The sequence below is a fragment of the Pinus tabuliformis genome, chromosome 3_2 (genome assembly GCF_031772625.1).
Source record: "Pinus tabuliformis cultivar Carrire ecotype Pingquan chromosome 3_2, CPIR1, whole genome shotgun sequence".
Lineage (NCBI taxonomy): Eukaryota > Viridiplantae > Streptophyta > Pinopsida > Pinales > Pinaceae > Pinus > Pinus tabuliformis.
Window position 1 is genome coordinate 177,941,985 of NC_142302.1, and position 25,841 is coordinate 177,967,825.

A 25,841-nucleotide genomic window follows, 5' to 3' on the forward strand; every position below is an offset into this window, starting at 1 on the left:
ATTAAATAATTAAATCAATAGACACCCTTTTATCGACTATAGCCTACGGGATTCAAATAGGCTACTAAGTTGATCCCCATGGAGTGATCACTTGGAAAGGGGCATTAAATCCCATAGAAAATGGACAACATACTAATTCAACTGCAAGTGATGTGAATGTCGAGATTGTAGCTTGGAAGGTGATTCTGCATGGATCAGGTGCCATGACATGCAATGAGTCACCATAATTATCTCCTACAGAAATTAACTAATCAATTTCCTAATTCAAGACTTTAGACAACAATTTTATTTAATTGTTGGTTACCTTTTTACTCAAGAAAGGCAAGGTCGACGACAGATTAAGTCGTAGTCATTGATCCCAGTGAATTGAAATCTAGTCTCAACCACTAAGATCAAGGATTTTTCTTGAGATTAGGGTATGATCTTTTTAATAGGAGGTTCGAGCCAAAAGAGAGATACAATTGCTTGGCACGAGTTGGGATTTAGCAGAGTGCAGTATTTGGCAATGAGAGCGAGAAAAGGGGCATCTCTTGAGCTCAGTTTCCACCAACATGTGGTACATCGATAGTGGGGCTTCTTGCCACATGACGGGAGTCAAAGAGTATTTCAACAGTCTGAAGGAGGAATTAGATTTCTACATAGAGATTGTAAACAATGCCAGGTACCATCCAACTGGTATTGGGACAGTCAAGTTTCAAAGGGAGTCTGGCAAACCCTTGTTGGTGGAGGACGTGTTGTATGTTTTGGGTATGACAAAGAACCTGATCTCAATTGCTACCTTGGAGGACAAGGGTTACATTGTGACCTTTGACGAGGGTAAAGTGTATATTTGGCCCAAGAACTCCAACACAGCGAAAGTGATAAGGGTCAAGAAAGGTAGTTTCAATTGCAGTTTGAGCCAACGCATGCATTGGTGATATGTAGCAAAGGGTTAGGTGAGCTATCGCACAAGAGGATGGCGCATCTTCATCATGGAGCGCTTAATGTGCTTAGGGAGACAGTGACAGGGCTTCCACAACTGCAGCTTAAACAGCATGAGGTGTGCAAGGGTTATGTACTAGGTAAATATGCCAAGACCAGTGACACTAGGTCCAAAGGTATTTTGGATATAGTACACTCAAACATGTGTGGGCCTATGTCAACAGTATCCTTGAGTGGTACCAATATTATGTTACCTTCATTGACGACTTCTCGACGAAGACCTAGATCTATTTCATGAAAAATAAGGATGAGACATTCAGTAGATTCAAGGAGTTTAAGTTTGTAATCAAGAATCAAACAAGGAGAAAGATCAAGACGATGAGGTCACACAATGGTGTAATACCCTAGGGCAATTTATTTATTTTTAAACAAGGATGCCAGGGTTTCCACAAAAGCCTTTCCCCTGCAACTAAGAGAATCTTTGCAACAATTCAATGTAATTAAAATCTTCAGTTAATGTTCTTAATAATGCGATCGATTGAATCAAACCCCTTAACAATACGACATAATCAACATAACAATATGAATCTAGTTCATAGTCCACAATATAATACTACCATAAAGATTGCCTTGTCTCCTACAATGAGCGTAAATACCAAGCAATATAATCCAGATAATAACTTTATGGATTCCTAACTATGAAATCTGACACGAGTTCCTGTAACAACCACGTACTGTCCTTTGTGTTTCCACTGATTCCGAGGGGATTGAGCTTGTTTAATCTTCAATTATGAATTTCGTATGCCTACGTTGGATCTGCTCATCCACTGTTGACGCAGAAAACCAGGAAAATGTGGATTCAATATTAGTTGTAGAGATGGGTCTACTTTTCCTTAAACTCCATGGATTTGATTACAAAGAGCTCGCTCAAACACGAAAGAGTCACTACTTCACCCATGTTGTTGTGCGTCTACTTCAGGACCCTATCACAATTCACGAGGTCCATTGTTGATTCTCACTGGCTCATTTTAATTTGAACAAACTGAGAGAAAGCAATGTGGTTGCCTAAACATCGACTATCAAAACTCCAAATCACATCGCATGGGCTCATAATACAAGATTCATCGAGAATTTCACTGTTTCCTCCAAGTGAGGTTTATGGCCAAAAAAAGTCGCATTGTTCTCTCAATTAATTCACATGTACCACAAAATATCTTGACCCCAATAGAGAGACTGCCTAGATTCAATCGAAAATCTAGTGCCCAAAAGATAAAAAAAGAGTCCAATACCCAACAGAAAATGCCACCTAACCAGAGAGCCCTTTTTTCCAAAATAGAGAGATGAAATAAGCAGAGGATGTCAACTAGGTTGGAATCTTTCATCACCAAAATTGACAAGAAAGAGAAGGGGTTAAAACCCTCTGAGCTAATGCTCAAGAACAAATAAATCGATCCACACTTGATGATCCAAATGAATTCAACCCTCCTTTATTTATAGACTTCATTGAGGGGCTTCATCTTCTTAAGTGGTTGAGTGTATCTTACTCAAAACCCCAATTGACCCAAAACTTACCCAACATTGGGTATTTTGGGTTTTTATCCCCTTTATAAAGGACTATAGCCTACAAAGACAAATAGGCTACTAAGTCCACTCATCCTCAATTCGTGGAGGAGATTACAAATGGAGGCGAGTACTCATCTAATGCCTTCAAGGAGTTTTGTGTGCAAGAAGGCATCAAGAAGGAGTTGATAGTTTCATACAACCCTTAGCAAAATGAGGTTGCAAAGTGGAAGAATAGGGCTATTGTTGGAGCGGCCAAAGCCATCCTCCATGACCAAGAACTTCCATGGTTTCCATGGGCAGAGGCTTGCAACACTGTCATATATTTGCGGAACAGGAGCCCACACAAAGTGTTGGGAAAATTGACACCAGAGAAGGCATTTACAGGGAAGAAACCAAATTTGGGGCACATTCGCATCTTTGGGTGCTTTGTATATTGTCATGTCCCCAAGGGGAAAAGGACTAAGTTGGAACTAACTGCAGAGAAAGTTATCCTTGTAGGGTATAGCGAGACTTCAAAAGATAGTAGTGAGCAGGGATGTGAAGTTTGAAGAAGAGAGAGCTCTTCGGAAGTCTACCAACATGAGTTCTTCTACAATTGAGTTCCAGGAAGAACACAAACAAAAGGTTGAGTTAGCACAAATCCCTTAAACTACAATCTCACAAGTTGGTGAGTACAGCGAGTAGGCCAAGTAGAGAGATCAGAATGAGGAACAAGGGATTCCTCACACCCAACTTCAAATTCAGGGAACACGAAGGAAGAAGGCCAAGTGGGCAAAGCAGACTTTGAGAGAGGGCTAGGAGTATGTTGGTACTCCAACATATTCAGTCAAACAGAGTAAGGCTCTTAAGCGCTATTCAGGGTATATGGCATTGATGAGTGAACTGATTGAGGTTGAACTTGCCAACTTTCAAGAAGCATCCGAGCATCAAGTGTTGATGATGCCATGGTGGAAGAATATTCTTCCATTATGAAGAACAGCGTACAAGAGGTTATGCCATGGCCAATAGGCAAGTCAATGGTTGACTCCAGATAAGTGTACAAGATCAAGCATGCTCTATATGTGTCACGCCCCTACACCTGCAGTAGTCTTCCAACCGCTTGTAGCAAGGTGCGGCACCACCGAAAGCTTTCTTTTCACCAATACTAACATTCGTGGACTACACCTACTTCCACATTAACATTACTTAGCTTGTGTTTCGCAACCAAGTAAACATGCAATTATCCTTTATACTTAATGAAGCCCATACTCATTCATTATCATCATGCAATTATAACAAGAACATCAACAATTGCAACAAGTATAAAGGGGAGGGGCAACTCCCCGAAATGTGAGTCTGCCCGACAATTTATTAAGAATATCAGTTTACAATAACCAAGTGTGTCTTGGCCGAACCAAGTCTCACACTTAACCGAATAATACAAAGAGAGGCAAGCTGCCTTTACAACCGTGTGCACCCTTGCACAAAGAGTAGTGCTCACCCGAGCCACTTAATCCTCTTTACCAAGTCCTGCACAATTTCTGCACCTCAGAACCAACCCGGGCACACCTTGCCCAACCCTCGTTCTAAACTTCCAAGTACCATTCACTTCTGCGCACTTCACAAGCTCTGCGCATGAGCTATGCGCTTTACCCCTTGTATTTCTGCGCACTTGTGCCTTGCGTACTTCTTAGAGCGAAGTGCTTGATTCGTTGTTGAAATGAGCTCTAAGGCTCACATATATATAGCCTTCCTTGCGTGGGTTTTACATGGGGTTTGCAGCCCCTTGGCCGACCCCCAAAGCCACTAACATGCGCCCATAAGACTCTCTTGCAAGTCGGCTTGCAAGCTTTAACCATCGCATATATATATCGTTCCACACTTAGCCGCATTTCTAAGTGTCGTTCCATGTTTCGCCTTTCGTCGCATTGTCGTTCACGGTATCGTCGCATTTCTTCCGCAGCACCGTCGCACGCCCGTTCATCGCGCGTCCGTCGTGTGCTCGTCGTGCGCCCGCGCCCTCGTGCACGGCGACTTCGCTCGGCGCCCATCGCACAATCGCCCGGTGGCCTTACAATATGGGTTGGAGGATTCACCAAATGGACGTGAAGACAGTCTTCCTCGACGATAGTAATGAGGAAGATATCTACATAGATTAGCTAACAAGTTTCAAGGTGCATGGGAGGGATTCCCATGTGTGCAGGATGAGGAGAGGACTATATGGGCTCAAGCAAGCTCCTAGTGCGTGGTATGCGCAGATTGACAGTTATTTGCAGAGCGTGGGCTCCACCAAGAATGAGGCAAATCCCAAATCCAAACCTATACTACATTCAAGTGAAGGGTGAGCCTCTCATATTGGTGTTGTATGTTGATGACCTATTTCTCACAAGGTTTGAGGAGCTCATAGCGCACTGCAAGCGGGATCTTACAGCAGAGTTCAAGATGAAGGATTTGGGGTTGATGCACTACTTTATGGGATTGGAGGTGTCGCAGAGGGGTAGAATTTCCTTGGACAAAGGAAATACACAGTTCAGATCTTAAAGCATTTCAATATGGAGGACTGCAGAGCCATGGCTATGCCACTTCTAACCAACTAAAAGAAGATCAACACTTCCAAATTAGAGGCAGTGGACCCTACCTTGTATAGACAGTTGATTGGCTATCTCATGTATCTGGTCAACACCAAGCCAAACATTTGTTTTGAAGTGAGCACACTTAGTTTATGGTAGAGCCTAAGTAGGTACACTAGGTAACTACAAAGCATGTTTTGAGATATCTCCACCACACAGTTGAGTATGGGCTAAGGTACAATCAGCAGGATGGAGTGAAGCTAGAAGGGTATACCAATGTTGATTAGGTAGGCAGTACAACTGACAGTAGGAGCACTTCTGGGTGAAACTTCAATCTGGGATCAAGAGCGGTTTCTTGGTATTGCAGGAAGAAGATATCAGTTATGTTGAGTTCTGCAGAGGCCGAGTATATGGCTGCCAATATGGTAGCATGCAAGGCTATTTGGCTTCAGAAACTCCTCGTTGGACTTTTTTATCAGGAGCTTAATCCAATTGTTATTCACTGTGATAATCAAAGTTGTATTAAACTCTCTAAGAATCCAGTATTCCATGACAAGCCAAAGCATATTGAGATCAAGTACCACTTCATCAAAGATTGTGTGCAAAAAGGGATAGTAAAGTTGCAGTACTTTCCCACAGGCAAGTGGGTAGCATACATCTGACGAAGGCCTTGATAAAGGGAAAATTTGTATTCTTCAGAGATAAGTTGGGTGATGTGCAGAATACCTTTTTCACTAAGAGAGAATGTTGAGATTGTAGCTTGGAAGGTAATTCTGCATGGATCAGTTGCCATGACATGCAGCGAGTCACCTTAATTATCTCTTACAGCAGTTAATTAATGAATTTCCTAAGTAAAGACTTTAGACAACAATTTAATTTCATTGTTGGTTACCATTTTACTAAAAAAAGGCAAAGTCAAGAACAGATTAAGTCATGGTCATTGATCTTAGTGAGTCAAGATCTCATCTCAACCGTTGAAACTTGAGATTAGGGATTTCGCTTGAGATTAGGGTTTGTGTTAGTTTTTGATTGATTTGATAGCATCAGACAGGTGTTCTAGTCGCGATTTATGTCTAAGAGGCTAAGGAACATGAGATCACAAAAACCCAGAAAAGGTTTCACGAGATAAGATTGTGAAATGCCTTAATTAAATTAATTAGCCATCATTTAAATACTTCATAAGTCTAACTTAAGAAAGGTGGTTAATTAAAGTGAATTAATTAAAGAAATTGATTTATGCTCTAGAGACTTCCAAAAAATCACACGGATCAAGCCTGAGATGATCTTAGTCGTTGTTGAGGATCTAATCATGGTCGTTGAAGCTCCAATGAGAGATTATAAAAGCAAGTCGATGGGATGGAGAATGACACAAGAGGAGAGCAAGTTACCTTGGCAAATCGAGCTATCCAGTTGCAGTGATTTAGCAAGAAAGAGAGTTTGAGCCAGAGAAGGAGAGCATCAGTGATTGAGGGAGTAGCAGAGAAGAATTCAGGAGAATTTCCCAACAGTTTTCCAATGGCAAAGCAACAAGAAAAGGGAGGTTGAAATCTTCTGTAGAGAAAGTCATGCAAGTTGTGCGAGTTACCCAGTCCAAAAGAGCGAGTTGCCAAGAAGAATTCATTCAGTTGTCAAAGGTCAAATTTGAGTACAAAAAGCAGAGAGAAAATTTTCCAAAGGCTAAGGGAGGCTAGACGGCCCAATATGAGGAAAATCCAAGGTTGTACAACTTGAATCAGGCCAGCAGTGCAAACAGCCAAAGAGGCAGTGCGAGCAGGCCAGAGGGAGGCCGAATTATTTTGTAGGGGGAGAATTTTTTCTCCTAATTATTTTGGCCAATTTATTTGTTGGAGGATTGCCAGCTTGGCATCCAGATTGTTGTATTTAAAAAATTGTTGCATCATAATAATAAAATAAACCCTCATCTGCTGCACCAATTTTCCCTTTGGGGTTTTTCTGGGAATATTAGTCCAAATGTGTCAGTTTTTATATGTGTGCCATAGTTTTAAAACAGGGTCGGTCTAACTAGGAATCGGCTTGGTTGACCGAACCATACTGCTACCTAGACCGACTAGGTCAATTATCCAGTTCGATTACCGAACCCGCCGAGTTGGTCACCGATTCAGTCAATTCGGTAATGGATCGGCCAGACTGACCGAGCCCGACTTAAACCGGTCGGTCTCGGCGATGGGAAAAAACGCAGGCTGGGCAAACTTGAAAACATTTTTTTCAACTATTTCCTAGCCCCTCTACCCTTCTCCCATGCCTATAAAGGTGACCCAACCCCCTCATATTTCCTCACAACTATCTCATTGAGCAGTTGGAGTTGGTTTTTGGAGCAGCATTGAGGAGCTTTGACTCTGATTCAGAGTCTAAGCCAGTTGATGTTTCTTTGTCTTACAGTAGTGACTAGTGATCACTAGATAGTATTTTGTATTAGTGACTTGTAGTCTTGCAGTTGTATTGTTTTGTTGTAAAGGTCATTTAGAGCCTCCTTAGTTATGTGTTTTTGCTCTAATCTCTATATATTAAATGTATCGGGCAATGCACTCGATGTCATTTCGATATAATAGATATATTCATGAGCATACTTTGATCATATGTTGTCTTCTCTCTATTATTCTAATGCTTTGAGTTTGGAAACATGAATGAAAATCTTTAAAAATATGTTTTTCATAAAAAATTAAATATTTAATGTACATTTTACAAAAACCGAGTCATTGGAATCAACTAGTCCAAGTCAATACCGAGTCGGAGATGACCCTCGGCCGGGTTCAGAGTCTGAGTCTGAGTTTTACAACTATGATGTATGCATCTATTTCTCAGTTCCTGATTTTATTTTCCGCGATGTTTGTTTATGGTGAAGATTGAAATTGTGAATTTTCATTAATTGTCGTAAACAATTAAACTACTAACAATTAGGAGAATAATATCCAATAATTGCAATCAAGAAATTTTCACAGTTTGATCTTTTTAATAGGGGGTTCAAGCCAAAGGAAAGATACAATTGATTGGCACGAGTCAAGATTCAGTGGAGCGCAATATTTGGCAGTAAGAGCAAGAAAAGGCTAGATCGAGCCAGCTAGAGCGAGATCAGGGCAAGTGAGATCAACAAAGAGGTTGAGTTATCTTGGATCGAGTAGGTTGAATTTCTTAGAGTGAATAGGTCGAGTTTTCTCTTGGGCCATGAGTCTGAGCTTTCCTTGTGCGTAGAATTTCTTATGTTGGGCTACACGTGTGGGTGGAAAACGGACCAAGTGAGAGAGAAGGCCGAGATCTTTTATTGTATATTTGTTAGAGCAAATTCTTATAAGACTACTATAAAAAAATTATTTCTCCTGAAGTTGAATAAGAAGCCCAAAGTTTGTTGGTTCTCCCCACGCTAGGGCTTGCAGGGCATATTTGTGTTATTCTTTGTTGCATGTGATTGCATGTGATTGGCTTCGAGTATTTTTGCTTTTGTTGTTTATTTGGTTAAAAACCCATAATATTTATTGTTACAAATCAAATTAAAAAGCATTGTTTGTTTCAAATATGTGATTATTTGTTGAGATAGTAAATTTGCAACTAGATTAAAGAAATTAACGTGAAAATAATGAATCAAATATCATGTCTTATATGAGACGTTAAAAGGTTTTGTACAACTTACGAGCTTGAATGTGATGAAGGATGAACTTCCTACAAAACATGCATATGTGACATCTGTAAAACTTTCTCTATTACAACAGCGGTTATACATCAGATTCTTAGAAGTAAAAGGGTTTATGGAGAATGACACGAATGCATGTTTAGAAGGGGCACATAGGAAATGAGATCCTTCTCTCCTTCTCTCCTTGAAGTTTCTCCTTTCCTCTCTTCTCCTCATGCTCTCTCAAGTGTGAAGGGAAGAATGAAATCCTTTTTCCCTCTTTTGTCTCCTTGGAAAAGATTGAATCCCTAAACCTAGGATCAAATGGTTGAGATTTAATCTCCAAATCTCAAGATGTGTGGTTGAGATCATTTGGGAGTTAAAACGTTTTGTACAACATACGAGCTTGAATGCGATGAAGGATGAACTTCCTACAAAACATGGATATGTGATATCTGTAAAACTTTCTCCATTACAACAGCAGTTATACATCAAATTCTTATAAGTACAAGGGTTTATGAAGAATGACAGGAATGCATGTTTAGAAGGGGCACATAGGAAATGAGATCCTTCTCTCCTTCTCTCCTTGAAGTTTCTCCTCTCCTCTCTTCTCCTCGTGCTCTCTCAAGTGTGAAGTGAAGAATGAGATCCCTTTTCCCTCTTTTGTCTCCTTGGAAAAGATTGAATCCCTAAACCTAGGATCCAATGGCTAAGAATTAATCTCCAAATCTCAAGATGTGTGGTTGAGATCATTTCTCCTAAATGAACCCCATCATACATTGGCCCCATCACTTAAAAGTCTCTTAGTAACTTTTTCAAGTTGTATACCTTTTCTATTATTTCTCATAAAGTGATTTTCCAACTCACTTTAATATTAGAAAAGTACACTATGTACTTTACACATAAAGTCACATGTCATAAAGTCACTTTATAAAGTACATGTGACTTTAATATTAGATAAAGTACATGGTACAACACTTCTAAGTACCTTTTCCACCCATGACATTAATTTAACTCATAAATGTCATTGAGACAAAAGTCCATTAATGTACTCACTAGGCTAAAAGGGATAAAAGCCTAGTAACACCTCTCTTTGATACTATTTTCAACACTCCCTCTTACCAAGGAAGGTATTGCTCACCACTCCCATCCTGTCTCTGAAGAAAACATGCTTGCCTCTTGGCAAAGACTTGGTGAGCTAGTCTGCTACCTGCTCATCAATGGATATATACTCAAGCTTCACTGCCCTTTGTTGAACCCAATCTCTGATGAAGTGGTATTTGATCTCTATATGCTTTGACAGATCGTGAAACACTAAATTCTCAGAGTTTAATACAACTCTGATTATCACAATAAATCGTAATTGGTCTCAGCATTTGACCAAATAAACCATGAAGCATCTTGCGAAGCCATAATGCCACGCACCCTACCTGACTAGTTGCCATTGTACTCTGCCTCTGCATTGCTCAATGTCATTGACTTTTGTTTCTTGCTGAACAATGACACAACTGCCAAGCCCAATGAGAAAAAACATCTGGAAGTACTCTTTCAATCATTGACACTGCCAGCCCAATCTGAGTCTATACAACCAATCTATTTGACTCCATCACATCTGACGTAGTCCAAACCATAATCCATTATCCCCTATAAGTACCTCAACAAATTTTTTGTAGCCACCCAGTGTACTTTCCTAGGCTCCATCATAAACTAACTCAATGTCTTGACTGCAAAACAAATATCCAATCTAGTGTTGACCAAATACATCAATGACCCAATCAGTTGTCGATACAAAGTGGGGTCCACCAACTCGAGATCAACATCATGAAGCTTCTTCCAATTGGTGATCATAAGAGTAGCCATAGGCCTACAGCCATCCATACAAAGTCTCCTCAAGATATCTCCTGCATACCTGGCCTGGCCCACAAAGATGTGCTCATCCTCTTGCCAAACCTCCAACCCCAAAAATTAATGCATCAACCCCATATCAGTCATATCAAACTTTGAAGCAAGATCTCTCTTGCAGTGTTGGATGAGTCTTTCCTCCCCTGTAATGAACAATTCATCCACATAGAGTACCAGAAGGAGTGTATTGTCACCTACCAAGATAAAGTATATAAGTTTGGTTCTGCATCACTCTTCTGGAAACCCATCTGCTGCAAGTAGGCATCTATCCTCTCATATCGTGCCCTCAATACAAGGGTTTCTTCAGCCTACATACATGAGACTTCCTCCCATGTAACTCAAAGCCCTCAGGTTGCTCAATGTACACCTCCTCTTGTATAACACCATTGAGAAAGGTGGTCTTCACATCCATCTAATGAATCCTCCATTCCATCTCAGCTGTTATAGATATCATTGCTCTAATGGAAGTATGGCGAGCAACCGGTGCAAAGTTCTCCTGATACTCAACTCCCTCTACCTGTGAGAAACCCCGCTCCACAAACCGAGCTTTGAACTTCTCCACGCTGCCATTTGTAGCATATTTGATCTTGTAGAGCCACCTGGAAGTCACCATTGACTTCCCATCAGGACGTGGCACTACCTCCCAGACATCATTATTCATGATAGAGACATACTCCTCCACCATGGCATCCCTCCAGATCTACTGTCTAGTGGCCTCCTCAAAACTAGTTGGCTCTGTCTCTAAAACATCTGCCACAAAGCCACACAACTCTCTAGCAGTCTACTCTCCCTCACTGACCACTTGGGTCTCCCCACTACCTCCTGAGCCTCCTTCAGGGTCTCCCGAAGCCATCTTGGCTTCCTCTTCCCTGCAGTAGTCTCCTGTGGTGGTATGGGAAAATCCTCAACTGGTGCCTCTCCTCCTGGCGAGGAAGGCTCTGAAATAACCAAAGGAGATCCTGAACTTTGAGATATTGTTCTTGATGAACCTGCACCAATTCTGTACTCTTGTGAACCTATCACCCCTGAAGAAGGTGAACCTCCTGATCCTGATGTACCACCTGATGCTCCTAAAACCTATAGTGTGGCCCCCTGCTGAGGAGTTTGCTGCTCTACCTGATCAACCTCCCAAGACCTCCTCAAAGCCCTCTCCTCCTCAAATGTCACATCCCTCCTCAAGACAATCTTCCTCTGTGCAGGAAGATATATACGATAGGCTCTGTTGGTCTCACTATAACCCACTAGGATACCCCTCTCTGTTGTGGGTTCCAACTTCGTCCTCTTCTCCTTAGGGACGTGTGAATATGTAAGGCACCCAAATATCCTGATGTGCCCAACTTTCGGCTTCTTGTTGGTATACACCTCCTCAGGAGTCTTGCTCCCCAAGACTCTGTGTGGGCTCCTGTTCTGCAAATAAACAACAATGTTACATGCCTCGGCCCACAAGAAGAAAGGTAAACTCTGATCATGCAACATCGCTCTAGCTGCACCCACAATGGTCATGTTCTTCCTCTCTACCACCCCATTCTGTTGAGGGTTGTAAGGCACAATGAGTTCCCTCTTAATGCCAACACTCCCACAAAAATCCCTCATCTCCGCAAAAGTGTACTCACCCCATTTGTCTGATCTCAACACCTTGATTTTCCTCCCCCGTTGTCTGATCTCAACAACACCTTGATTTGCCTCCATATCTGATTCTCCACAAGAGCCTTAAACTCTTGGAATCTCTGGAAGACCTCATCCTTAGTCTTCAGGAAGTAAATCTAGGTCCTCCTGGAGTGGTCATCAATGAATGTCACATAGTACTCATATCCACTCAATGAAACATGGGACATAGGACCACATACGTCAGAATGAATCAAATCAAGGATACCTGCAGCTCTGTTGTCACTGCTCTGGAAAGGTGTCTTGGTGTACTTTCCCAAAGCACACCCCCTGCACACATCATGATGCTCTATGCTGAAGTCAGGCAACCCTGTAACCATCTCCCTCAACATCCTAAAAGTTCCATGGTGCAAGTGGGCCATCCTCCTGTGCCATAGCTCACATAACTCACCACTATTGGTCTGCGCTACCACAGCTTGAAGAGGCTGAAACATAAGACTATATAGTCTCCCATTGCGAGCTCCAATCACATGAGAAAACTCGATATTGGATCTTCGAGGATATATCAACACTTGTCCCTTTCGGAACAGCACCTCATACCCCTTATCCTCCAAGCTAGAGACTGATATCAAACTCTTCTTCAACCCTGGAACATAAATAATATTTATCACCTTTAGAGGAGGTGATGACTCCCTCTTAAATGAAATTGTCCCCATCCCTGCCGCTTTGACCTTGGGAGTTGTCGCCAAGCACAACCTCCAAGTCAATATCATCCTCTAAAAGGCTCATGAAGTGCTCTCTAACTCGGTTATATGGCAGGATGCTCCATTGTTTATGAACCATGCACTGGAATACATGACATGAATGGCTAAACTCACCACCAAAGCACACTTTGAATCAAATATAGCTACAAAATCATCCAAATTTGTTGAATATGCAACTCCCTGTTTCTTCTTATCCTTCTTGTTGGGACACTGTATAACATAGTGACCCATCTTCCCACAAGCAAAGCATTTCACTTTGCTCATGTCCTTCTCCTTAGCCTTTTACTTCCTCTTTTCCTACTTTGCTCCACTAGAAGACCCCTTGTTGATCTTCTTTCCCTTCTTGCCCTTTGTCGCAAGATCAACATTCTCCTCTTCACCTCCCCCACAACTCTTATTGCCCCCCTTTGCACTCCTAATCTGCTCCTGGATGAAATCATCCCACATCCTCCTCCAACCAGGAAAGTGTTTTTTGCCCACCAAGCTATGGATAAAGCCATCTAACTTCTCGGTGAACCCATCTAAGGCAATCCTAACCAACTGCTCCTCTGGAACAACCTCTCCAATGGCAGCAAACTCATCCTTCACCTATGAGACTCTGGTGAGGAAAGAGGTGACACTGATGGTCTTGGTCATCTTGGTGTTGCGTAGTTTTTGTCTCAACACCTCTTTCCTATTCTCATTAGAACTCTAATGCAAAGAGACCAAGGACTCCCACATCTGATATGCATATTTCATCCCCAAAACATGAGGGAATAAATGGTCCTTGATGGCATCTAGAAAGATCCTCTTTGCCTTCACATTCTTCTTGTTTAACTCCACCAATTAAGTTGGATCAGTGGGTGCTTGCATAGCTGCTTCAACAACATCCCACAATTCCACCTACTCTAGTAAAAGCATAATCCTCTCCTTCCATGGGCCAAAGTTTTCAGCCCTAGCCAATCTGTCCTCTACTCTCAACCCAGTAGCCATGATCCCACAACCAACAATATGGAGCAAAACTGGAAACTAGAACCTTCCTCCCTCTGAACTACTGAAATCTTTGGGTTTCTAGCAAGGTTTCAAAGGTTTTGGTTCACTGCTTGAAGACTTTAAATACTTGTTGCCCTCTTTATCAGCTGAGTAAAATTGGAGATATGAGCATCAACTTGGCTCAATACACCTCTAATACCATGTAGAAAATTTATGATCTGCACCCTTAACCCAATTTACAAGTTTGCACGTGTTTGTTTAGGCCAAACCCACATGTTTTGACATGATATAAATTTCATAATGCATTTATTGCAAACATTAAAAGAGTACTTCTACTATTTTTCACTTTCCTATCAGCTGGTAATTAATACAAAATTTAGGCAAGCATTCACACATATGAGAAACCTAATTTTTGTCAAACTGACCCCAGAAAAACCCCACAGCCTCTTGGGAAAAACCGGTCTTCAAAGGAGGATTTTATTACTTGATAAATTTAGACTAAGTACATAAAATAAACACAGTACTTAACTCCCTTTTTTGTTGTAGCATTAAATGCAAATTTCTGGAAACTTGTGCCCACTATAATTTTCAGATTTTCATAAAATTTCATGCCTGGAATTTCTGCATTTTATCACATCTCAGCTTCTTGGAATTTGTGTCCAGAATCAGCTTCAATTTCTGTGCCAACTGCTGACTGTACTTCCTTGAAATTCATGTCTGACTGCTGCAGAAATCTGCCTCGAAAAACACAGTGCCTATAGGTGATAGTACCAAAATTTGTGCCTCAAATGTCAAGCCAAACTAGCATTGTTCCTCCTCAAACTGCGTGTTGGTCAGCTCGTTTTTCGTGCCTGCTGGCTTGATTTCTGCGCTGCCAATCTCCTCGAAATTCATGCAGCCCCTCTCCTAGATGCCTCTACTCCTCAATTTCCATGCAGCTAGGACAGTCAATTCCTTGGAATTTGTGCTCCTTCCTTGGCTGCAATTTCTCCTCTGCAATCTCTCCTTCTCTCCTTGAAGTTTCTCCTCTCCTCTCTTCTCCTCATGCTCTCTCAAGTGTGAAGTGAAGAATGAGATCCCTTTTCCCTCTTTTGTCTCCTTGGAAAAGATTGAATCCCTAAACCTAGGATCCAATGGCTGAGATTTAATCTCCAAATCTCAAGATGTGTGGTTGAGATCATTTCTCCCAAATGACCCCCTCATACATTGGCCCCATCACTTAAAAGTCTCCTAGTAACTTTTTAAGTTTTGCACATTTTCTATTTTTCTCATAAAGTGATTTTTCAACTCACTTTAATATTAGAAAAGTACAATATGTACTTTACACATAAAGTCACTTTATAAAGTACAAGTGACTTTAAAATTAGAAAAAATACATGGTACAAAACTTCCAAGTACCTTTTCCACCCATGACATTAATTTAACTCATAAATGTCATTGAGACAAATTCCATAATGTGCTCACTAGGCTAAAAGGGATAAAAGCCTACTAAAACCTCTCCTTGGTACTATTTTCAACAAGTATGCGAGCTATTTGTAACAGACCTCTTTATGAAGCAAAGTCTCTCTATAACTATGACATGAACCTGTAACAAATCTCTGTGACTGTGATACGAACCTGTAATAGATCTTTGTGATTGTGACACAAACTTGTAACAGATATCTGTGATACTCTCCGTGATGCGAGCCTATAACAGAACTCCATATGATACGAAACCTCTCTGTAATGCAAGCCTGTAACAGATGTAATGGCGTGAAGCAGAAGAAGATTTGTGGTATGTGACAGAGCAAAGTTTGGAGGACTGACTTGGCACTTGGAACCCTGGTTTGTTTGACCTGGATTTATTTTGTTGATGAAGAAGCTATAAGGATTGATAAGGTTTTCCCCTTGTGGATTTTGCCCTGGCCTCTCGCTAGTGTCTTTTCTCTCTTGTGCATAATGATTTCTATATTTTGTTAATGTGTAATTGCTTGATGACATAACTAATCAAAATAAATACTTGGAAAAGAATGCATACCCGTCACAAGTAATTCCCATGTTAAGAAGTTCTATATTTTATCCGAATGTCAACATTTAAATGGCCATCTAGCATGTAATTTCATGTTGAACATTAATAAAAAATTGCGCTGAGTAATTACTGCAAATTTCAGGAATTTTATTGAGTGAGGGTTTCATCTTTAATTGCATGCATAATGTTTGAAAAAATGTCTCTACAAAAATAGCTCTTCTTGTTTGCATACAAAGTGTTTGAAGAAATGTTTACATGCAAAGTATTTGTCTAAATGCTTGAAAGAGATTTTTAAAAAATTGCAAGTTGAGTTAGCATATTTTGGAAAGGGACGTTACAGCTACCATTCATTATTGGCTTTTGGGTTGACTGTATCTTTGTAATTTCATATAGAATCTATCTGTTATCATTCCTCTGCTTCCACTGTTCATCACTTGCAATTTCTTAAGATTATTGGTCCTTGCAATTGCATACTTCAAATAAGGGCAAACCAGAAGGCATGTTGTACGCAGCATATTTATTCAACTATTTTCCTGGCAAGAACTATTGTTGTCATTCGACAAAAGCAAAAGACATCAAATTTTCATTTACTTCAGGCTCTCATCAATGCCTAATTGCACATGGCACTGGATTCTCTCTATCTTGGCCTGTGATCTTGCAATGTAACCTAAAATATTTGTTGGCTGGCAAATGCATAATTGATATAAAAATCATGTCCTTCACATTAGGCTAAAGCACATTGTATCTAGTCCACGAGCCTTACACTAAGCGTTATTTAGGAACTTTGCAAAAGTATGCATGAAAAAAGCAAATCAGCTCAGCTTTAGGTCCATTGCTATTTACAACTAGAATAAAGCACCAAAGCATATGCCATTTCAACAATGGAACCTATCAACAATTAGCCACTGAACTAATGCACCATGCTTGGACTCACTGCCTGTTCTATGAACCACCTTCATTTTAATTAATCCACATATTAGTTCTGTATCAACTAACTTGCAAATGGCCTCACTGGCAGGCTACAGAAAACAACAGACACTCTTCACCTTTTTTTGATGATCTCTATTCTTGCTCTAAACTCATTTATGAAACATCAGATATGCTTACCCGTATATCAGATATTCTCTGACGTGGATTAGTTGGACTCTCTAGCCACACAACCTTTGTCAATGGACCAACAGCCGCAGCCACTTCTTCAACATTAGTTGTGTCGACACGTCTTCAGAAAAACAATAAACATACGATTTCCACATTAATTTGTTAATGCAAAATATTGGCATGCTATATACTGAAGAGGAAGGTACAGGTACATTGAAAACCAATAAAGAAAGGAGCTCCAGCTCCATTTGCTAATGCAAAATGTCACTACGCCATGAATTAAAAAAAAATATGTGGGCAAATCAAAACATAATAAAAAGGCAAAGAATCTGACTTTACTATGATCCCATTTTTTGGGACTACTCTGGAAAGCAATCTATCAGATCCTCCATATATGTCATCTCCAGCAACAATTTCCTGTCCTGTAGTTTGCAAAACATGAATTTAAAAATAAATAAGAACCAAACCATGGAAGAAAAGAGCAATTTTTAATCTACATTATCCAGCCATGCACTACCTGCTTCTACAAGATGTGTAACGGCAGACAAAGCAGCCATCCCACTTGTGAAACAAAATGCTTGATCAGCACCCTCTAACTTCGCTAGCAGACTGGGAAAACGATATTATCAATTGCTTATGGAATATAAATTTGCACAGAGCATTATAAAGCCAAATGTTACCTTCTTATGCTAAAGAACCCAACCAGACAGCTAGCATATAATACACACACAAATTCCTTGCAGCTAACACCTATAAGTCATAATAATCCAAAGATACTTACGCTTCCAATGAATCCCGAGTGGGATTTCCACTTCTAGTATAATCATATGGACCATTCTCTGTGGCAGAGGGCTGCAACAAAATCAGAAATCCACAGTTGTGAATATATGCCAAAAAAATTGTGCCACTGTACGATGAGTTAGGTCATAGAGGCCATAGTTTCCAATAGCACACACCAAATGGAATTAGAAATTAGGTAGTGTCATATGGGAGATGACATAAATTTCTTCATTTCACTTATGATTTGCTAGTAACATTTTCAATTAAATCATTGCAAGTTCAATGGCATCTAAAGATGCTACATTTGTGATATAAGTTATCAAAGCAAAAGTTATAACTTATTATGTACTTTAGCACAGAAACTGTGGTTAGAAATGTCTTTATTTTATGGGGAAATGATGAGACCTAATAGGAAAATGACACATCTATCATGACCATCGATTAGAAACCGGTCTTAACGCATCCACTGCTTGTCTAAAGCCAGTAGACCACATAACCTTTGGCAAGATGAAACTTCAATGATACATCCAGTTATGAAAATAAAATTTTGCAAAATTAAATCATGCTAAATCATAAACCATATGTTCTACTGATGTAAGTCAAATTTCATTCAAACTAGTATTAAAGTGTTTACGAACAAGCATCTTTTCTTATCTTAAAAACAAATTATAAAGAACAAATGGAGACAACATTACAGAGATTAGAAGTCAAAACATAGAAAATAACCTGCTTGAAAGTTGCAGTCTGGTAGAGAGGTGTGCTTAGAGCGCCATATGGGTCAAAAGAATTGCTGAAGTTCACAAGAATTGTAGAAACACTCAACTCTTTTTCTTGGACACCTGTATGCACTACAAGTTTACATATTTAAATACATTGTCAAACATTTGGTACCAGTAAATTATAAATAAATAACAAAAGTTACAAAACAATGCATAAGAAAATACGAAGGTTGGCATAAAATATGGGTTCATTTGAGATAAACCATCATAACAATAACAATAATTTTAAATAAAATTCTAGTAAGGACATCTCGAAAATAATAGTTGTATTTTTTTATTTATAACTTGGTAGGATGAATAAATTTGTTGCCTTCGATTATTATAGAAGTCTACACTCTCGGAGATCCAAGTGGGCATGGTTTTCTCCAAATCATAGAATGGTATAAAATGATCTAGAGAGTAAAAGACTATTATAAAATGACAGACCAGTTGAGTTTATATCAAAGGTTACAAAGGACAGAATTTACTGGATACTTGATCTGAATTTATGAAGGAAATGAAATGAAATACAGATTTAAACCCAAAAATGGAACTTGACTTGAATTTATGAAGATAGAATGAATCTTGCCTTCAATTAATAAATGGAAAATGCTGAAATTGTATACATGTAGAATGAAAGCAACTAGCTCAAAGAGATGTGACAGCAACGCACCTTCTTGAATTGAGGCTTAGAGGCCTTTTCATCATGAAGAAACAATGAAGCGCCAAAGGCTGCCCCAATGGGGTAAGTTGGAACATCAACTTCTCAGGGTTGTAACCTTGGCATATGATCTTTGTTTTGCCTGCACAATAGCCTATTAGAAAGGTCTATCCGAGGAGTACAATTTCCAACTATCGCCAGCCCATTTCCCAAAAGAAACGTCGTTTAGGATCTCAAAACGGCTCCAAAAGTTCAGGACCTGAAAACCGTCAAAAATAGAAAATTGTCAAACCATGATAATTGTGCTATGAGCCAATGGAATAGGTGGGTGGCCACCAATATCCACTTGGATTAGTCCTCCCCTTTTAGAAAGTAATGGTCTCCACTACGTTGAGCATCTACATGGGATGGGGAAACTTTCGCCGAACTTGGCCCCCGGTGAGCCACTTTCCTTGGTGTAGGAGTTGGTATGCTTTTACAACCCAAGACAGTTGAACCCTCTGTTGGCGAGTGCTCTTTATCTGTGTCCACTATCTAATCAGTTGTGGCCTGTTCAATGCAATCTGGGTTGAGCTTTGTTGGTGTGAGCTCCTCTACGATTTCTGATATGTCTAACAATGGTGGAAAGTATTGCCGAAGATGGTCCACATTGAACACGGTGCAGGCCAAGGAATGGAGGGATACTTAGATCTAAAGCATTGTCACCCACAGCCTTGGTGATCGTGTAAGGTCCATAGCGAAGTGGTTGAAGCTTCCAATGGGCCCTTGCAAGGCGTTCTATCTGCAAATGCAACCAAACCTTGTCTCCCACTTGAAACTTTAGTGGCACTCGATGTTGATCATGGCATTGTTTATACTTAATATTAGCCTTCTGCAAGATATCATGGATCTGCTGGCAGATGTGCTGAATTCGTTCAAGGCAAGGAGGATTATTCTAGAAGGGGTCAAAGATCATATAGTTCCTCATATCCATGACAAGGAGATAGCATATGAGATGTTCAAAACTATTTTAGAACTATATCAGAGTACTAGTGATACCAAGAAGCTTGCTCTTAAGGAGAAGTTGAGGAGTATCCGGATGAGCAAGGATGAGCCCATCATCACATATTTGTCAAGGTTCACTCAGGTACGAGATGAGTTGGGTGGTGTGGGCGTGATTGTATCTGAACATGACCTTGTGATTTTAGCCTTACAGGGACTTCACAAGTCTTGGTATGGTTTCAAGGATGCTGCCAGTGATAAAGAGAATTTTCCCAATTGGGAAAGGTTTTGGACCGATCGCGTTCACGAAGAGATCTGGATAGGGACTAGAGATGGTAGATCAATTACGACAATGGACGAGGAGAACCTTGCTCTGGCAAGAAAGGGCAAGAAGGGCCAAGGAGAGGCCAAGTCCAGTTAGAAGGGAAAATGTTATGTAAAAATTTAGTTAATTTCAGGTTTATTATTTAATTTAGGTTTAGTTAGGCGAAAGGGCACGATCATAAGATCATGCCCTTTCCTGAAGGGTGTCCATGGCAGTATTTAAGCCAGGAAACCCCATTGTAAAAGACATCATCTGCAATTTCATCTTATTAATAAAATATTTATATATATATTCTGCGTATCAAGCATTTTTTGCTTCATTGGTATCAGAGCGAGTTCACTCCTCGGGCTCTATTTGTCTGCTAGCATCGATTTCCTTCTGTTGCCACGGTTCGTTCGCTCCTACGGCTCTATTAATCTGCCACATCGACTTCCTTACCCGCTGCTATCGGTGTCTTTACCTGCTGCTATCGGTTCCGTTTCCCATCCACTTCGCTGCTACCCGTTCGATTGCCAGTCCATCCACCCGTCCGCTGTCCACAGTCCATCCATTGTCGTGCTGTCTGCTATCCCTGCTGTCCGCCGTCGGCTGCTCATACCGGCTGTCGTGGCTCTGCCAGAAACAGTTCAGAAAAAAATCCAGTCAATTGTTGCGCTGAACCAACGAATTCCGGCATTTTTATATACCCGCGGTGATACGCTGTAAGCTCACGTTTTTCCTGTGCGGTGTGCTGTTATTATTCCTGTCCGCTGGAGAAGGGGTTTGAAAAGTCAGGGAACGTGCCTGTCGTTTCAATTAAACAGCGTTTCATTACATTAAAATAGCGGTAAACGGATTTCATTATTACCCTTTCGTTTTATATATATAGTTATAATAAACTATATTATATAGTTATATATTATACACTATATATATATATATATATATATATATATATACGTGACTGTTCGATAATAATATCTAATATATATAATATAGTTATATCGTTATTAATTTATATATATATTATATATATATATATATATATATATCATAACTTTATTTAATTATATTATATATAATATATATATTTTAATTAATTAAACTTTTATATATATATAAAAGTTAATTTAATTAATTAAAATTATTTTAATTTATTAAAAAAGTTATATAATTTATAACTTTAATTTATATATATATATATATATATAATTAATAATAATTATAAATTATAATTATTATAATTTATAATTAAAAAAATATATATTAATTAAATTAAATTATTAAATTAATTTAATTTAATTTAAAAAAATATTAATTAAATTAAATTAATTAAACTAATTTAATTTAATTTAAATATATATATATAATAATTAATTTAATTAAATTATTAAAATTAATTTAATTTAATTATTTAAAAAAAAAAAAAGGGAAGGAAAAATATTTTAGCTGGCAAATAAATACACGCCTCCGCAAACCCGCTCAATGTCGACAATGACAATGGCGGATTTCCAAAAAAGGTTGTTGGATGCAGAGCAAAAGATAAATAACAACCACGACGAGGTCAGTAAAAGATTAAATGAAGTCAAGAGCAAGCTGGGAGAGCAAGCGGACAAAATCAAGAATCTTGAAGATACGACAAATCGAATAGAGATAAAAATGGAAAGTCAACATGTCCAAACAGAAGTAAACTTCAAAGAGGTCTTAACAATGCTAAAAGTTCTGTGTAAAAGGTCGAATTGTACGCCCGAACAACTACTGAAAGAAGGTGAAGAGAATCAAGAACACGTCTCGTCAGATTCAACTAAGTCCACAGACTCTCATGACAAGGTTGAATCCCCAAAAAAATCAGTGACGCCCCACCAAGAAGCAAGTAACACAGTCTTTACAAACAAGCAACTCTGGGATAACTTTACCAATCAACACCCTTTTTTCGCTCAACCAGTAGCAACATACCAGCGAAGGGCAAAGGTCGAGATGCCTAAATTCGATGGAAACGAAAAAAACAATGTTGCATGGATAAATAAAGCAGAAGAATACTTTGAGATATATGACATCACTGACGATGACGAAAAGCTCAGACATGCATCCATGAAAATGGAGGGAGAAGCATATAACTGGTATATGTGGTGGAAAAAGACAACACATGTCATTAGCTGGAGGAAATTTAAAGATGCATTCTTCAAAAGATTCCAAGGTGTAAAGGAAGAAGAGTTCTTTTCAAAACTCATCCAACTACGACAAAAAGGAAGTGTCGATGAATACACTCAAGAATGGGAGACCTTAGTAACACGAGTACCTGGGTTATCAGAATCTCGTCTAATTCAGTCATACATCTCGGGACTCAAAACCCATTTACAAGCAGAACTTGAGATGCATGATATTACATCTATAGAAGAAGCAAGACGAAAAGCAAAAACAGCCGAAAAGAAATCCGAACCAATATTTTGGTCAACAGTGGAAAAAGCTTATGCAAGACGAAGGATACCCCAGTATGTGGACTCAAATAATACAAGATATGTTCCACCACATCGTCGTGAAGATGAAAAATCTAATGTGGAAATGCAAAGGATAAAAGAGGGTAAATGTAAACGTTGTGGTGAGAAGTGGGACCCCAAACATAGATGTGCTAAAGGAAAAGAACCAAAGAACCTATATAATTGTGAAGCAACCAATGATTCAAACAGTGAAATTATGACGTAGAAGACACAGAAGTCGCTCCAGAATTTTCACCAAAACTAGATGATGGAAGTATTCCACAAGTATCATTATCAGCTATGACAGGTATATCACAACCTCAGACTTTAAAGTTAAAAGGACACATAAAGAAGAACAACGTAGTGGTTCTCGTCGACTCTGGAAGCACACACAATTTTTTAGATACAACTGTGGCAAAGAGACTCAATATATTTTCATTTCCCTTACCAAACATGAAAGTGATGATAGCTAACGGTAAAAAAATTGAAAAGGTGGGAAAATGCCATAAGGTTAAATTGCAGATTCAAGACTTTAGTTTAGAGTCTCCGTTTTTCACAGTACCGTTAGGAGGAGTAGATGTAGTCTTAGGTATCCAATGGCTACGAACTTTAGGTACTTATGCCGCCAACCATCAAGTACAATTTATAAAATTCAAATGGGGAGGTCAGAAGTACAAACTACATGGATTCCAAGCACCAGAAAATCATGTTGTATCATCATCTCAGATGATGAAGCTGAGTCGAAGAAGAGCACCTGCTTATGCAATACAATGTCACCAATTAGAAATGTTATCTGCAAATATGACCAGAGAAGAATCACCAGAGATTCAAGACCTACCTATGAAGATGTCGCCTAATACAGAAATTGAGCGTAGAACAGAAGTTAAAACAGAGTCAAACCCCATCAACATCAAGCCATACCGATATCCACATCTCCAAAAAGCGGGAATTGAGAGATTAATCCAAGATCTTTTAAAGTGTGTGACTTTGATCATCTTGGAGTCTCTGATCAAGTGAAAGGACTTACCCGAAGAAGACGCTTTCTGGGAGAATGAATCATTCTTCAACAACATCCGTCGTTACATATGCTTTGAGGACAAAGCATTCTTTCGAGAGGAAGGCAATGTTATGTAAAAATTTAGTTAATTTCAGGTTTATTATTTAATTTAGGTTTAGTTAGGCGAAAGGGCACGATCATAAGATCATGCCCTTTCCTGAAGGGTGTCCATGGCAGTATTTAAGCCAGGAAACCCCATTGTAAAAGACATCATCTGCAATTTCATCTTATTAATAAAATATTTATATATATATTCTGCGTATCAAGCATTTTCTGCTTCAGAAAAAAGAAGCATCTAAGCAATATCAAGTGCTTCCATTGCCATCAGTTTGGACATTATGCCACTAAGTGTCCTAAGCGAAAGAATCAATTCCTAAAATATAATTTGCCAAATTTAGCCATTCGAAAAGTTTAAAGGAGGAACAAGGCACAATTGTATTCATTCTTGAGCACGAGTTTGTGAGCTTGTTAGGGAAAGAACATGCAAGAGGAGCTTCTGCGAGTATTGAAGAAAGAAGAAATGCCTTGGGAATGCGCTAGGAAATAGGAGCTAATTCCTAAGAAATAGGAGCAGTCCATGCACTAGGAAATAGGGGCTTATTTCCTAGGATTTGCGCAAGGATTTCGGAGCTCATCCAAGCAAGGCAAGAAGGCATAAGTATCAAGGGTCTATAGTGGTTTCAAGCTTAGTTCAAGCAATGAGATCATTGTATTCTTTATTGAAACAATATTGTTTTGTGAGACCTATTGCTCATTCTTCTTTCAATAAGATTCTCAATCAAGCAAAGGGTTTTCCCAATTGGGTTGCCTACAAAAATTGTGGTGTTGAATTGTGTGATGGTGTATTTATTTTGTTTCCTATTCCGCTGCAAAATAAGTAGAGAAATTTTGTGTCTATATGAAAATAAACTAGTTTTTAGATTGTTCATATTAACAGTTGCAAAATTTCATGGATTTTCTACAAACTTGGTAGCCCTATTGGCTTCAAATTGAACGTGTGCGGGTTTTGCCTGGGTAGTTGCAAAGAACGGTGCAGCATCAATTAGACTTAATGGTTGAAATCCCAAGCCCACCTGAAACGAGTTGTGTCTAGTTGAGCTATGGAGAGCTCTATCATAGGTTTGTTGAACATAGGGGAGACTCTCATCTCATGTGCGTGGATGCTTGGAGTTGTACATGCGCAAAATGTGCACAATCATCCTATTGACAACCTATGTCTGACCATCAGTTTGGAGTGGTGTTGGAAATTGTAACTAGTTCCGGTATTCATAATTGTCATTTGACTCATGTAATGATGTAAATCTTATTTGGAGAAAGAAAATGATGTAAAGAATAAAATAATGGGTTTCATGCTCGAATTATTTGTCATTAGGTCTCCTAGGGTTTACATGAGTCAATGAGTCATTGTTATATTGTAAAAGACCCTTTCAAGCACTTGTATCAAAGAAAGAAAAATTATTTTGTATATGGAAATGTCTAGAAGGCTCCTAAGAACCAAGTCAGCCCTGTGAGGGATAGTTGTGCCCTAAGAAAGGCTATAAAAGGAAGAGCATTCGACCTGTTGTCACACACATCTTAGATTCAATCTAAAGTTAAGAAGGAATGCGAGGGTCCTAGGAAAGCAAGAGAAGGCTAGCAAAGGAAGGAAGAAGCCCTTGAAGAAATCAAAGGTCTGAATTTGCATGTTTCTGCTCACATGTGCGAGAAGCCTAGGGTTTTTGGATGCACTTCAGGTCCGAAAATTGCAGGATAAGTTGTAGACTTTGCTTGGAGAAACAAAAGGCTAGAAGAGTCTTACTTGGAAAGAACATTGTCT

General features: G+C 39.3%; 1 protein-coding gene across 3 annotated transcripts in view; it reads right to left on the reverse strand.

The window, feature by feature from the left end:
- CBL (cystathionine beta-lyase) overlaps positions 1-25,841 on the reverse strand; it is a 261,669-nt gene that overhangs the window by 225,760 nt on the left and 10,068 nt on the right. For 2 of the 3 annotated variants that reach the window (XM_089416085.1, XM_089416083.1), the window contains exons 3-7: positions 18,514-18,635; positions 17,789-17,859; positions 17,525-17,616; positions 17,342-17,429; positions 17,017-17,128 (exon numbers count right to left, since the gene is read on the reverse strand). In XM_089416085.1, the coding sequence (XP_089272211.1) occupies positions 17,017-17,128; positions 17,342-17,429; positions 17,525-17,616; positions 17,789-17,859; positions 18,514-18,635 (485 nt within the window). The remainder of the gene's footprint in view (positions 1-17,016; positions 17,129-17,341; positions 17,430-17,524; positions 17,617-17,788; positions 17,860-18,513; positions 18,636-25,841) is intronic. The other variant, XM_089416084.1, reaches the window with a different exon arrangement.